General features: G+C 43.0%; 1 protein-coding gene across 1 annotated transcript in view; it reads left to right on the top strand.

The window, feature by feature from the left end:
- rims2a (regulating synaptic membrane exocytosis 2a) overlaps nt 1-13,901 on the top strand; it is a 1,205,442-nt gene that overhangs the window by 1,003,070 nt on the left and 188,471 nt on the right. Inside the window, exon 30 of the mRNA XM_078540066.1 lies at nt 2,359-2,600. Coding sequence (XP_078396192.1) covers nt 2,359-2,600 — 242 coding nt within the window. The remainder of the gene's footprint in view (nt 1-2,358; nt 2,601-13,901) is intronic.

The following is a 13,901-nucleotide window of genomic DNA, read 5'->3' on the forward strand; positions in this document are numbered from 1 at the left end:
AAGGGGAAAGACAGGTAGAGATTTGGAATAAGGGGGAAATTCAAGAGCTGTGAGCCTAGGCTACTGGAGATCGGGCTGTCAAGGTGGGGTAACGAAAATCGGGAATACAGAAGAGGCCAGAATTGGAGGAATGCAGAGATCTCAAAGGGTTGTCGTGTTGGAAAAGATTATAGAGCTAAGGAGGAGAGAGACCAAATAGGGATTTGAAACAAGTATGATGATTTTAAACCAACGCATTACCAACCGGGGGGCCAGTGCAGATCAGTAAGCACAGGGGTGATGAATGAACAGGTCTTGGTGCAAGTTAGGATACAGACTGCAGAGTTTTAGATGAGCTCAGGTTTATGGAGGGTGCAATGTGAGAACCTGTCCAGAAGAGCATTGGAATAATTGAGTCCAGAGATAATGAAGGCATGGATGAAAGTTTCAGCAGTAGAGAAGCTGAGGCAGGGGAGGAACCAACTGATGTTATGAAGATGGAAATAGACAGTCTTGTTGATGGAGAGGATGGTATCAGATGCTTAGCTCAGGCTCAATTAGGATGATAAGGTTGTGAATAGCCTAGTTCAGCCTCAGATCACATCAACATTTAAAAATAGACGCAATAGGTGTCTGAAGGATAAATAGGCTGAATAACCTGTTTCTTTGTTATAATTTCTATTTAATTCTACATAAATCAGGAAACATTTTGATTCACTCATTAATCAACATTGTGGTGGACTTTATCTTAATTAATCACAAACCAGTCTTTGTAGTTCAGCAATCAATTTTTAAATTCAGACTTCAGGATTGCCTGTCACACTTCCTAAGAAATGCAGGTAAGTTTGATGAAATCACTGTTGTGCTGTACTAGGCACAGGTTTCTGGTTACTTCACTGACATCAAAGTGAATGAAGATGAAACAACATCAGTGAAACTATTTATATTCTGTGCGTTGAAAACTCTTCTTTAGAATTCAATTATACACTAGAATTGACTTTAAGAGAAATTGTTCAGTGAATTCAGAATTCTGTACATATTAACTGAAGATGATCCAGCTCTTTGCAAGCATGTGCATACATGCACTGTTAAGTACAAGTCTTACTTTATCCATTATGATGAGATATATATTGATGCAGGCAGTGTTTCAGTTTGATATTTTTCATTAGTTCCATCAAAAAACATCAGGCATGTTCAGTTACTAATTGCTAACAGCAAAATTATAAATGTTTGTGATCTTATTCCAACTACACCTGCAACCTTTTTAATGTCTTGGTAATTAATTTTGAGCAAAATGGTTTCACAGTTACCCACACATTTATTTATATTTTTCTCACCAATCCTTTCATCTCTTTTTCTGAAGATTTTGACACATCACTGGGATACTGTTCACAGTTACTGATTTTCCTTAATTACAATGTCATTATCCATTTTTTGGCCTTGATAGTGAGTTTTTTCATCCTTGGGAGCCCCATGACCAAACAGAATCCACCCTCACCCATCATTCTTTAGCAAGTTCCTCCAACAGGGGCCAAAGTGATGAAGAGCAGGAACCCTAGCTGTTTATTTTTTCCTTCCATAGCAAAAGGCAAAGGGGCCAAATATAACAACTGTGATGTTACCTTATTTACAATCAAATAATCCAGGTGATGTTGGTTACAGGACCTGAAACTTTTCTGGTCTACATGGCTCTGCTACTCAGTGGAAAAACTCATTGAGGCATCAGGAGAGCTAAAGGTCTAAACAAATGATTAACACTGCTAAAGTGGAACTTTATGTTTTGTTGGTAATCATGCCCTGTAAACAATGATGAGCATGTTTTCACAGTAAGTTGTGTTCTCCAAAAAAGAACTGTAGATTCAAATCAAGGTAGAAAATACATTAATGTAAATTTCACTTAGTGTCAGGCCTTTTGCAGTCCCAACAAACTTCAACATAGGATCTGCGACCAGATATTTTAGGGATACAAAGAATAGCAAACCATAATAGTTAAACATTTCTAATTCGGTTATCTGTCTCTTCCATTTCAGGATTGATTTAGGCACAACCAAAATTACTGCCTTTGTGATTATTTTCTGTATCTTCTTAATTATGATAAAACTTGAAAAGCTTCATATTAAATCAACTGCTGCATGTGTCTGCAAAGTTGCAATTGAGTTTACTAGTCACTTCAATTAAGGCTAGAATTTCTGAAGATCAGAATAGTCTATACAGAGGTGCAAGAGGATGCTTTATCCTCGCTCTGCGGTGCCTTGTAGCTGAGTTTCTTTGGCCTTGTATTTCCCAGACCCTCTAGCTGAAACCTGTCCTTTTGTATCTTCCTCTTCCTTTTCCCTTGTCTTTCTGTGGATGTTATTTATCTGTACCAACGGCTCACAGTGTATTTACATCCAAACTGCAAAGCAAACAGATGGGAACCTCAGGAAAAAATATGACGAAAAGCACCAGTGTGATCGGGGATATGTACAGCATGGAGAAAAACGATGGCAGCCAATCTGACACTGCTGTGGGCACTGTTGCCACCGGTAGCAAGAAGCGACGATCCAGTATTGGCGCCAAAATGGTGGCTATCGTAGGTCTCTCAAGACGTAGCCGCAGCACTTCACAGCTAAGCCAAACAGGTACGTGCCACTCTTTTTAAAGACTTATGTCGCCATTGGACATGTATTTTATAAGTTGCACAGCCGTAATTCCAAACACCAATGACTAAATTCTAGATCAGCTGAAAGCTGATTAGGGTAATGATTTGATTACGTTAACACTGTCTGTACTACCTTAAAAGTTTTGTAAGTAACATGCATTTTAATTCATGGTATACAAGGAAAAGTGGAAAGTGAAAGGAACATTGTATTGCTTCAAAGTGCCTTGAAAACCAAGACTTTGAATATGTGCTGAACCATACCAGACAATGAATGACTGTTTTCAAAGGCAAAGATAACCTTCGGAAGAGTGAGGATACATTTTATCCTCTGCTCAACCTACATAAACACCCAAACACTACCACATTACTAATTACATATTATTAGTTCTGAAAGAGTTCAAAAATTATGTCCACAAACCAAACACATATCTCTATCAATAAAGTTTTTACATGATATTTAGAGGTGACGTGAGCTACAAAATGTGCTGCATTTTAATTTGGTGAAAATGAAATTAAGAGTGCAGATTATTTATTGAATTGCACGTCATTTCCTGCAAAATTGAAAGTAAACATGGTTGAAGTAAGGAAACTCTTCAGTTTAGAAGCCTGTGGCATGTCACCCAGATTTTATGATGTCGTTATGTGACAAAGAAATTCCACATATTAAAGACAAATCAAAATGTAATTACAGGTGTGTTATAGTGAACATTGTTACCGTTAGTGAACCGTAGGATGAAAATGAAGAACAACTGTGATTCATTTCTTGTTAACACTGTAATCATTAATATCTTCGCAAACATTTATGGAATTCGACTGTTAACTACAAACTCACCACTCTTCAACGTAGTCATACCTCTGCCCCTACTTTCGAAGCAGGAATTTTGCTGTCTGCAATGAGTGCTTTTTTTCCTTTGAAATACATCTGTATATCTATTACATACTAAATTCAGCATAGAGCATGCTTTTCATAGAAAATTCCTTATAAGTACCTGCAGTACACATTATTCCCATCACCCATGCAGTGTTAGGTATTTTGAAAGATTTTGGTGTCACACTCTCCAACACAATAGCATCTTATGGTTAATGTAGACCCAGAGAATACATAATTTGTCGATCAAGTTCCCAAAAATCACTTGGATTCTTTTTGAATTTTTCTTTTATTGACACAAAATTACACAGAAAACAGGCCAATCAGCTTCAACTAGTGCATGTTGGTGTTTGTGTTCCACAGAAACAGCAGTTTTAATTCCAAGTGAATGTGCTTGTCTTTTCTCCAACCACCTACTCCCAGGGAAAAATTTTCCCCCCTGTTGCGGGGGGACGTGCAGGAGCGGGTATGGGCAGGCGTGCCTTTGATCGGCGTCCCTGATCGGGGGCGCGCCGCCATTTTACATGGGTGGGCCAAATAAGGCTCGCCTAGCGTGACGTTCGCTCGGAAGCGCTGGGCACTCCCTGTGCGGGCGGGGGGAATTCCCTCAGCCAGGACTGCACTCTTTCGTGCATGTGCACAAAAGAGCGCACAGATCTCCCTGCGGCTAAGCGCTGCCTCAGGGAGATCGTCTCCAATTTAAAACTTTAAATAAAGAGGTTTAAAAATTTCCCTGCCATATCCCCCCTGCCAACCTGAAAATGGAAATGATGCGGGGTGACGTCGGAAGGTCCACCCGACGTCATCCCGTGTCATTTTACGTGTCGGCGAGTGGGCCCCGCCCCCGCTCGCCGACCAGGAGATCCTGCCCCTAAATCTTGACAGTTTCTACTTTAATCACAACTCTGGTAGTGAATTTCAAATTCTCACAACTCCCTGTGTAAAAAAAAAAAGGTCCCTTGCTCTCTGTACTAAGCCTGTTATATTGTCTTTCACACCTAGAACCCTCAATTATTGGAAACAGTCTCTTTCTATATATATTCTGCTCCATCACTTCATTATTTTAAAAACTTATATCAAATCACTACTTAATCTCCTCTTTTCTAACAAAAAAATGCTTTCTCTGACATTCTTTTTCATAGCTGAAATTTCTAATGTCCAAGATAAGGGTTTAAAGAAAATTTAAAATGGGTAAAATTGCATATTTCATAATAGCATGATTGGATGTATCCATTGAATTATCTTTTATGCCTTCATTAGTGTTTTTGCATGTTAGGTCTAAGCCTCTCCTAAAGGTCCGGGTTTGGGCTTGATAAATTTGCACAGAGCTGAAAAGAACTTAGATTGCGTCACCTGAATTTCTAAATGGCCACAGAGACAGCACTGCCGGCAGACAGGCCCACAGTTTCCTGCCACCAGCCAGTGTCCTGGTTTTCCAACATGGTTCCACCTCTGGCCTATTTTTGAAGAGCCTGTTTGGCTGGCGGGGGTGGGGTGGGGGGGTTAATTGGCCTATTGAGGTCATTTTGCTGGCACCGAGTAGAATTGTCCAGTCGGCATTCAGGACACCACCCCCTAACCCCCCATCACCCCCAAAGGCTGAATCCTGGATGAATGGAGGTGGCCTCCTTAGGGCCAACACACCATCTACCATTTCTAGACCGTGTAAGCACAGCTGCCACCACAGGCTGCCCTGTGGAAGGGTGCCCCCACCACATTGACAGCCTAGCAGCTGTGGCTTTTTTTTATTTTTAAAGTTTTTTAAAAGTCTTCAAAGGAAGGTTCCATCTTTAGGCACCCTCTCTTTCACCTTCCTATATTGGCAGCTCCCACATTTGACAGTGAGGCTGCCAATGTGTCAGTGTTGAGGGCCATCAATTGGCCCTCCAGCCTCAGGAGCCTGTCTCTGTCTTTAGTTGGGATGGGCTGCCAGAGCTGATCACTTAATTGGCAACCTCCTCAAAAATTGCCCTCTGGGTCCTGGCGCATCATGTGTGTGCTCCCCATCCACATTTCCTCCAGAGGCCGGATCAGGACACACAAACGAAAATTCAGACCATACTATGTAATCTCTCAGGATGTATCAAAACTATTACCTCAGTTGTGTTACTGGGATAGGTTTTTTACAAGAGGAACATTTTTGTGTTTGTGTCTGTGTGTATGTGTGTGTGTGAGGGAGGGAGAGATTCTAGTGGTTCTGATTACATACCTGCTGTAACTTTTGATTTGTGTTCAATAAACTTCAGAAATCAAGAGAGGCTGAGTCAGAGAATGGGTGGATGAGCGAGAGGAGTGTGGAGAAGAAAGAGTGCAAAATTATTTTTGTTTCAAAGAAACCTAACTTGCCTGTTTACATTTAGAAAATGTCAATGATAATCAAATACAGATGTAAAACAGATGTTCCAACTTCAAAGAACTTTGAGAGAGATATAGAAAGACAGGATAGAGAGTAGACAACGTGCACTTTCCTCATTCTAATTTGAATACTCTTTCTCAACAAAGGTGTTGAATTTAAAATTTGGAGAAAACAGAAACAGAGGATGGGGGGGAGGGAGACAAGAAGCAAAACTCGATGAGAGCAAGGAGATTCTCCAGCTTCTTGCTAGTTCCCCTTGGGTGAAGCATGTGGGGGTGAGGAGAGTGGATGGATAGTTAGGCTTGAGGTGATAACAAGAACAATAGGAGCTGAAAGTTAAAGGGTTTGATTAGTTGAAAGGGGAAAAGATAAGGCTAATGATGGAAATGAAGAGCTGAAGGATAGTAAGGGAATAGATGAGGGTGACATTTTCCCTACAACCCCTACCATAATTTTAGCATGCAGCCGTTGGTATATTCTTTCCCTGTCACACCACATACTTGAAAGAAGAGACCAAGAGAAGCAGAAGATGGCAGAGAGAGAGAGAGACGCAAAAAAAAAGGTAAGGGAGAGAAACAGAAGAGAAGACATAGACAGAAGTAGAAGAGGAGAGACAGAGAGATAAAGCAGCTAATACGAAAACTGCAGAGAAAGGTAAGAAATATTTCGGAGTTACCACATGGAGTTTCACAGAAAATCAACCAGTAATTTAAAAGATCACTGTGTTCCCATCAGCATTGTGAGTGTATTTTTGTTGCTTTCGATGAGAATTTGTGATGTTGCTAAGTTGAACAGCATGTTGAACATCTGATTTCTACTGACCATGACTAAAACATAAAAATTGAAGCGTTGAAAATTCCCACTGCTCGAGTGGTATGAGACTACATCTGATGTGTCAATTAAGGCCATTTGTGTTTTGTTTTAAATGAAGAAGTAAAGTCAAGCATATTGATCAGGGTGGTGCATCAAAAGAGGATGTGTTATGACAGCCAAAAATGAATCAGGCAGAGTAACTTGAATTGAGAGTTGGCTCTGTTACAAATTTATATGCAAACTGACAGATGATGGGTGCAGTGTGATACATTTAGACATAGCTGGAAGAAAGATTTGAATTTATAGAATGTCTTCTCATGTTTCTTAGAAACATTCAAAAGAGATTATAGTCATGTAGACAAAGCTGGCAATCCTTTTCTACGCAGCAAGATCTCACAAATATAAATGAGATAAAAGAGCAGTTCATCGGCTTTTGGTGGTATTAGTTGAAATGGGTATTTTAGTCCATACCAGAGAACAATTAATTCACTGTTGTTTTTCAGACAGTGACATGGAATCATTAATATAAACAAATTGGACCTTGTTTCAGTGTCCTGTCTGAATCCTAAAGGCTCCCACAATGCATTACTGCCCCAGTGCTTCACCAGATTGAGAGCCGTGATAATGGCCTGGATTTTCACCAGAGTGAGAGTCTAAATAATGGCCTGGATCTTCACCAAAGTGAGACTAGATAATGGCCTGGATCTTCACCAGAGTGAGACTAGATAATGGCCTGGATCTTCACCAGAGTGAGACTAGATAATGGCCTGGATCTTCACCAGAGTGAGAGTCTAGATAATGGCCTGGATCTTCTGATAGCAACAGGGGCAAATATTGGGACTGGCCTTAGTGTCAGATACTTGGGCTTGATGCCCATTACTTATGTAGTTGGTCCACAGGTATAGAACCTGGGTTGGCAGTGATTAACAGCAGTAGCTGTATCAGTAAGGTTTAGTTTAAAAAAAAACTTAAACCTGAAAAACTAACAGACCGCACCCACCCACAACACCGCCCCCAAACATCTCCGCTCCTGACACTGCTCAGCTCCCCACACCCTCAACAATGTCCACGCTCCCCACACCCACGACAATGCTCATCACCCATCCTGACAAGGCTCAACCCCCCCACTCCCCCCCACATGCTCAGCAATGTGACCCCCCCATTTGCATCCTGACAATGCAAGACCCCTCTCACTCACTGCCCGACAATGCTCAAACCCCACAGCGGCAACAGCACTCACCCCCCTCATAACAACAATGCTCACCTCCCCTTAGCACCCTCCTGACAATGCTCATCCTGCTCTCAACAATGCTCATCCCCTCCCCGACAATGCTCACCACTTCCAGTACCCATGATAATGCTCACTCCTGACCCGCTCCCAACAATGCTAACCCCCACCTGCATCCCTAACAAAGTTCACCCCCCAGTAATAATGTTCACCACCTTCACTCCCCCATGCACCCCAGATAATGCTCATCCCACCCCCACACTCTCAAGAATGCTCCCCCCCAACACACCTCTGACAATATTCACTCTCCCCTATCTCCACCATCTACAAGGTACAAGACAGGAGTGTGATGGAATATTCTCCACTTGCCTGGATGAGTGAAGCTCCAACAAGACAGTCAAAGCAGCCCAATTGATTGACACTGCATCCATCACCATAAACATTCACTTCCTCCACCATCAGCACATAGTAGCTGCAGTGTGTACCATCTGCAAGATATATTGCAGCATTTAATCAATGCTCCTTAGATACCACATTGCAAACCTGTGACCTATACCACCTAGAAGAACAAGGGTGGCAGAGGCATGGTAACATCACCATGTGCAAGTCCCCCCCGCCAAGTCTTGCACCAATCCTGACTTGGAATCCTTCATTGTCATTGGGCCAAAATCTAGAACACCCTCCCCAACAACAGTGTGTGCCTGCCAACACCACATGGTCTGCCGCAGTTAAAGAAGGTGGTTCACCACCACCTCCTCTAGTGCAATTATAGAGGGGCAATAAATGCCAGCGACGCCTACATCCTATCAATGAATTAAAAACATAGGGTAGAATCTTACCTCTGGCGAGTGGGCTGGGCGGGAGGGGGTGGGGGTGAGCACGGAGCCAATCGCCACCCACGATCAGCTGCGCGCCGCCATTTTACATGGGCGGGAGGAGGGAGAGTCGGGGCCTGCGCTCTTTCGCACATGCGCGCGTAAGAGCGCAGCAATCTCCCTGAGGCAGCTAGTGGATAATAAAAGTTTTTTTAAAAATAAAGTGAAAACTTATTTAACCAGGTCTCCTCATGTGACAGTTTGTGAAGTTGACAAAATTTATTTATTAATTTTATAAAACCTTCAGGAAATCTCATCCCGCCCATGGATGAGGTTTCCTGGAATACGCGAAGGCCACTTGGGCTCTTTGCCTGCCCGCCAACCTAAAGGGTGGATGGGCAGCGTTGTTAATAGGGTAAATTGCTTTCTTGATGGCCTTAATAGGCTGTTGACAGTTCGGCAGGTGCGCAGCCGCCTCTGGTGCGTGCCTGCCGAACGCAATATCGAAATGACGCAAGATGACGTTGGGACACACGCCCGACGTCATTTCTGTGCCAGCATGTCGGGCCCGCCCCCACATGCCGATGGCAAAATTCTGCTGATAAAAAACAACACTTAATAATCACTGACAAATCCATATCAGAAAGTGGATAGAAGAGAATCATATTCAGCCCATCTAGCATCATCCTTGTTTAGGTTCTTGTTCACATCCACACAGGCCACTTTTATCTCCTTCTTGCTTTGTCATCAAATTCTCTCCAGCCTCTCTATTGAATACGAAATCTGAGAGTTTTTGAATGTTAAAGCAAAGTTCATGTTAAATGGGATCATTTTCCCTGGCTCAGAATACACCTGCTGACCATTGGGATACAATGTTCCCTCCTGCCTTTGGAGTCAGCCCGTAGCACTCGTTCTGTATGCCAATCAAGTTGGGCTTATCACTTATGCTGTCGCCTGTGTTCTATTAACTGTAGCAAAAGTGGAATATCCTCTCCAGGGTGCAAGCCTGAGCAACAGTTATGGAGACCCTGGGCTACGCAAATATCAGAGTCTCTTCTCTCGACCTTCCTAATTGAGTTCAAAGATTGTGTAAAACACTATGTTTGGCACCGGCTTGGTAGCAGAAGTTACCAGAAAGGTGTCATTTAGATGACATTTAGACATCAACCCACCTTTGGGCTCCACTTCACATTTTTTGTCAGGGTTTACTTCCTTAGCCTTCAACTCTTCCAAAGTAGCCTTACAGCAGTGGAGGTGTTCGTCCATCGCTGGGGGTTTGATTCCTGAGTACTTGGGTGTATCCACAAGCCAGTGGGCCTGCACACTTCATGTCGTGTGGTCAAACCTCCTCCGTGTTCCTCTGAAGCTTTAGCCTGGGGCCATGAGGTATCCCGTTTCTATGTGTCTGCCGCAAGGAGGCACAGCTGAAGATTTGCTGATGGGGCATCTGTGTACTGATAGGGGGAGATTGACACATTTGACTGTCTTTTCCACATTGCTGCTAGCCAGCGGTGCAGGTTGAAAATGGGAAGCAAACTAGCATGCAAAAGCTAGAAACCATGCTAACTCTCTTCACCCATACTTGAGATGTACCACATCACCTTGTTGGACACACTAAACTTAACTAAATAATACTAATTTCATCAAATAGTTTTCTGTTGTATTATTTCATTCCAGTGCTTATGCATTGCATTTAAGGAAAACTTAAAAATACCTGAAAAATATCTCAACATATGGTGTACACACATGTGGCTGAATTTAATAGTCGCAGTGGTGGCCCCATTCACTGGCGGGAAAGTAGGGGCAAGCTTGCTGCAGCAATTCTGGGAAGCCCTGATAGAAGTCATGGCAATCTGACACTGAACTGCCTGCCATCAGGGTTTCCACTACTATAAGGGCGGAGCTGTCTCAAAGAGCTGCCAGCCAATCAGAGGTGACCACTGCTGGAACAACAGCAGGCCGGACCAGCGAAGATGGAGGAGGTCTTGGAATTAAGGTAAGTTAGTGGGGCTCGCCAGGGCCAATTGGACAAGCACTGGCAAGGGGGCGGTGTTGTTGTGGAGGGCAGGGGGGTATTTCAGCTGGAGCAGCCCTTGCCACTGAGGGGACTCTCCGTGTGCTACAGGTTGCCGGTTCAAGAGGGCTCCCCAAGCCTGCAGGAGACCACCAGCTTATATTGGGCAGCTTCCTCATGTGGTGGAGGGCTCTCATGTCACAGAATGAGGCCCCTTAAGTGGCCTTTAATTGGCCAGTGCAGGGCTTCAATTGGCCTTGAGCAGTAAGGCCGTCTTCAGCCTGCCCTGCCCATGACAAAATCACAGGGAGTCAAGAAGGCAACAGTCTTCCCTGTCCCCCCACCCCGATTTCCCTCCTGATTCTACAGTTCCCCCCTCCTCCTAGCCCACATGAGGCTGGCATTACATTCTGCATTGCCAGTCCTATATAATTGCTATTAGAATAAAACAAGAATCCATATATTTAGCTGCAAAAAATATGAAATGTCCCCTTTAAAAATCCATGAAATCAGAAAATGAAAATACTACATATTGAGAAGCTCAAGCAGTCTCTAAAATCTACAGTGAGTTCCCAGCAAAAATCGGGGTCATTAGCAGAAATTGGAAAGAACTTGTGCTTACCACATCCTCAGGGTGTTGCAAAGTATTTTTATAACTAATTATTTGTAGAGCAGTCACTTGTTTCTTTTGGCACAATGTTAGCCAATTTAAGCACAGCAAGCCCACACAAACAGCAAGTAAAGAAAGGCTGGTTAATCTTTTTTTAGGTTGAGGAAGCGGGGCTGGGGAGGAAATGTTGACAAAAGTCCCAAGAAATCAGATCATGCCTGAATAAGGATGCAGTGCTTTCCTCACTAGTATTATATCGGAAAACCGTAGACAACAGTTGGGGCTGCAGAGGCAGCTTACCAATTGTCAAAGGGTGGTAAGGTTGTCCAGCTGGACCACCAACCTAAGGTGAGTCTGGGGGTGGAGGGTGAGGTAATCGGAGCTGGGGGAGTGAGAGTTGGCCACTTGCCCTTTACATCTCTTGGCTCAGCTAAAAAATGACTATCTTTAAAACATACTTTTTTGGTGACAGCCTCCATTCGAAGACACCTGTTTTAAGCTATCAGACCTGACACCTGCTGCATTCAGGCATAACGATTTCTGGTTTGGGTCCTAAACCATGTGTGATCTCCTTATTCATATATTCAAGGGAATTATAGAATAGTTACAGCATAGAAGTGGGCCATTCAGCCCATCAAGCCAGTGCCAACTCTTTGCAAGAGCAATTTAGCTGGTCCAACGCCCCAGCCTTTTCCCAGTAGCCCTGCTAATGAGTTTCCTTTCAGGTGCATATCCAATTCCCTTTTGAAATGTATGATTCAATCTGCCTCCACCAGCCTTTCAGCCAGTGCATTCCAGATCCTAACTACTCCCTACATAGAAAAAGCTTTTCCTCATATCACCCTTGATTCTTTTGCCAATCACTTTAAATCAGTGTCCTCTGGTTCTCCACCCTTCAGCCAATGGGAACAATTTCTCTCTATCTACTCTGTATGGATCCTTGATAATTTTGAACATCTCTATTAAATACCCCCTCAACCTTCTTTACTGTAAGGGGACAACTACAGCTTCTCCAATCTATCCATGTTACTGAAGCTCATCATCTCTGGAACGATTCTCATAAATCTTTCCTGCACTCTTTCTTGATTTGTGCACATACACTCCAAGGTGTCTCTGTTCCAGAACCCCTTTAGAATTGTATTTTACTTTCTTTATTTTATATTGCCTGCCCTCATCCTTATCACTTCACACTTTTGTTACAAACAGGAGGAAGCTTAATTTAAACAGCCCTGATTTCTCTTCTCACCACCCATCTGTAAAATGAAAGGTGTTTGGAATTTGATTCCGCCGCCGCCCCCCCTGCTTTATAGGTGGCAAGATAGGGTAAACTCAGAGGGTTAGTTTATTCACACAAACTCAAAACACAGGAGGGGGTGTCGCTATATAGCCCCCTGTGCATTCATACAATAAAAGAGGGATAGAGAAAGAAAGATTTACAGGGCAAAGACACACAAAGAGTTATTGTTTCATGTGAGTCCAGAGTCTAGAATCAAAGCCCAATTGTGTATGCCTTCACAGAGATTGACAGGTTGAAAACTGACACTGGATAATTCACTTTTCCAGTAGAGATGATTTCCCGAGGAAATAGGCATGCAGAAATAAATTACCCCTCTGAGTTTACCCTATCTTGCATTTGCACACCAAAACTGAGAGGTTGGGAAATGCATTGCCACCTTTAAAGGGGGGGAATAAAAATCCAAACGCCTTTTGGTTTACAGATGGGTGGTGAGAAGAAAAATCAGGGCTGTTTAAATTAATCTTGTAGTCGAGGATGTAGAAGTTCAGAAATTCCAGCAGAAACAGTGTAGATGGGGCCAGGCATTCAAACCTGGATAGAGCCCCTTTTCTGTGCTGCTGCTTGGTAGATGGAAGATGGCAGACTAAACTTTGCAGTACAGCAAGACAGTATAACTGGTTCTCCCAGCAATGGGGGTCATGTCACATGAGTCCCACCACTCCACTTTGGCTTTGACAAAGGGTGTATATCACTTTGCCTGGGTTCCTGAGACTGTTAATGTTACAGCCATTAAGAATTTGAAAGGAAGATTGTAGGGCTCTTTGTCCTAGCAGACTAGTAGACTCTGGTTGGCCAGCCTGGATTTTGAAATGCAGATGGCCTTTGTATACTTCCCTTTGAATTTGGTCTCTGCAGCCCACAGGGGTTATTAGTGTTTCTTCAGAGATAACGAGGTGCAAGTGTCTGTGATGCTGCCAAATAGCTCCTATTGTTTGAGGGTCACAGCCGGACATGGTATCAGCCATTTTAGAAGGTCATAGTCCAGTTTTAAAATTTTAGAAATTAGTCATGGCATATATATAAGTGTCTGAGGTCTTAGCCCTGTTACACTTTTCTGCAATAAATTTAATCTGTCATATGGCTAACCATTCCATGAGTCTGCTTATGTCTTCTTGAAGGCTGTCATTATCCTCCTCACAGTTCACAATACTTCCAACTTTTGTGTCACATGCAAATTTTGAAATTCAGTTCTGTATACCTAAGGCTCAGTCAATATATATTAAAAGCAGTGGTCCGAGTACAGACCCCTGTTTACCACCCTCCAACCTGAAAAAATGGTC

This window comes from Cetorhinus maximus, chromosome 4 (genome assembly GCF_964194155.1).
Source record: "Cetorhinus maximus chromosome 4, sCetMax3.hap1.1, whole genome shotgun sequence".
Lineage (NCBI taxonomy): Eukaryota > Metazoa > Chordata > Chondrichthyes > Lamniformes > Cetorhinidae > Cetorhinus > Cetorhinus maximus.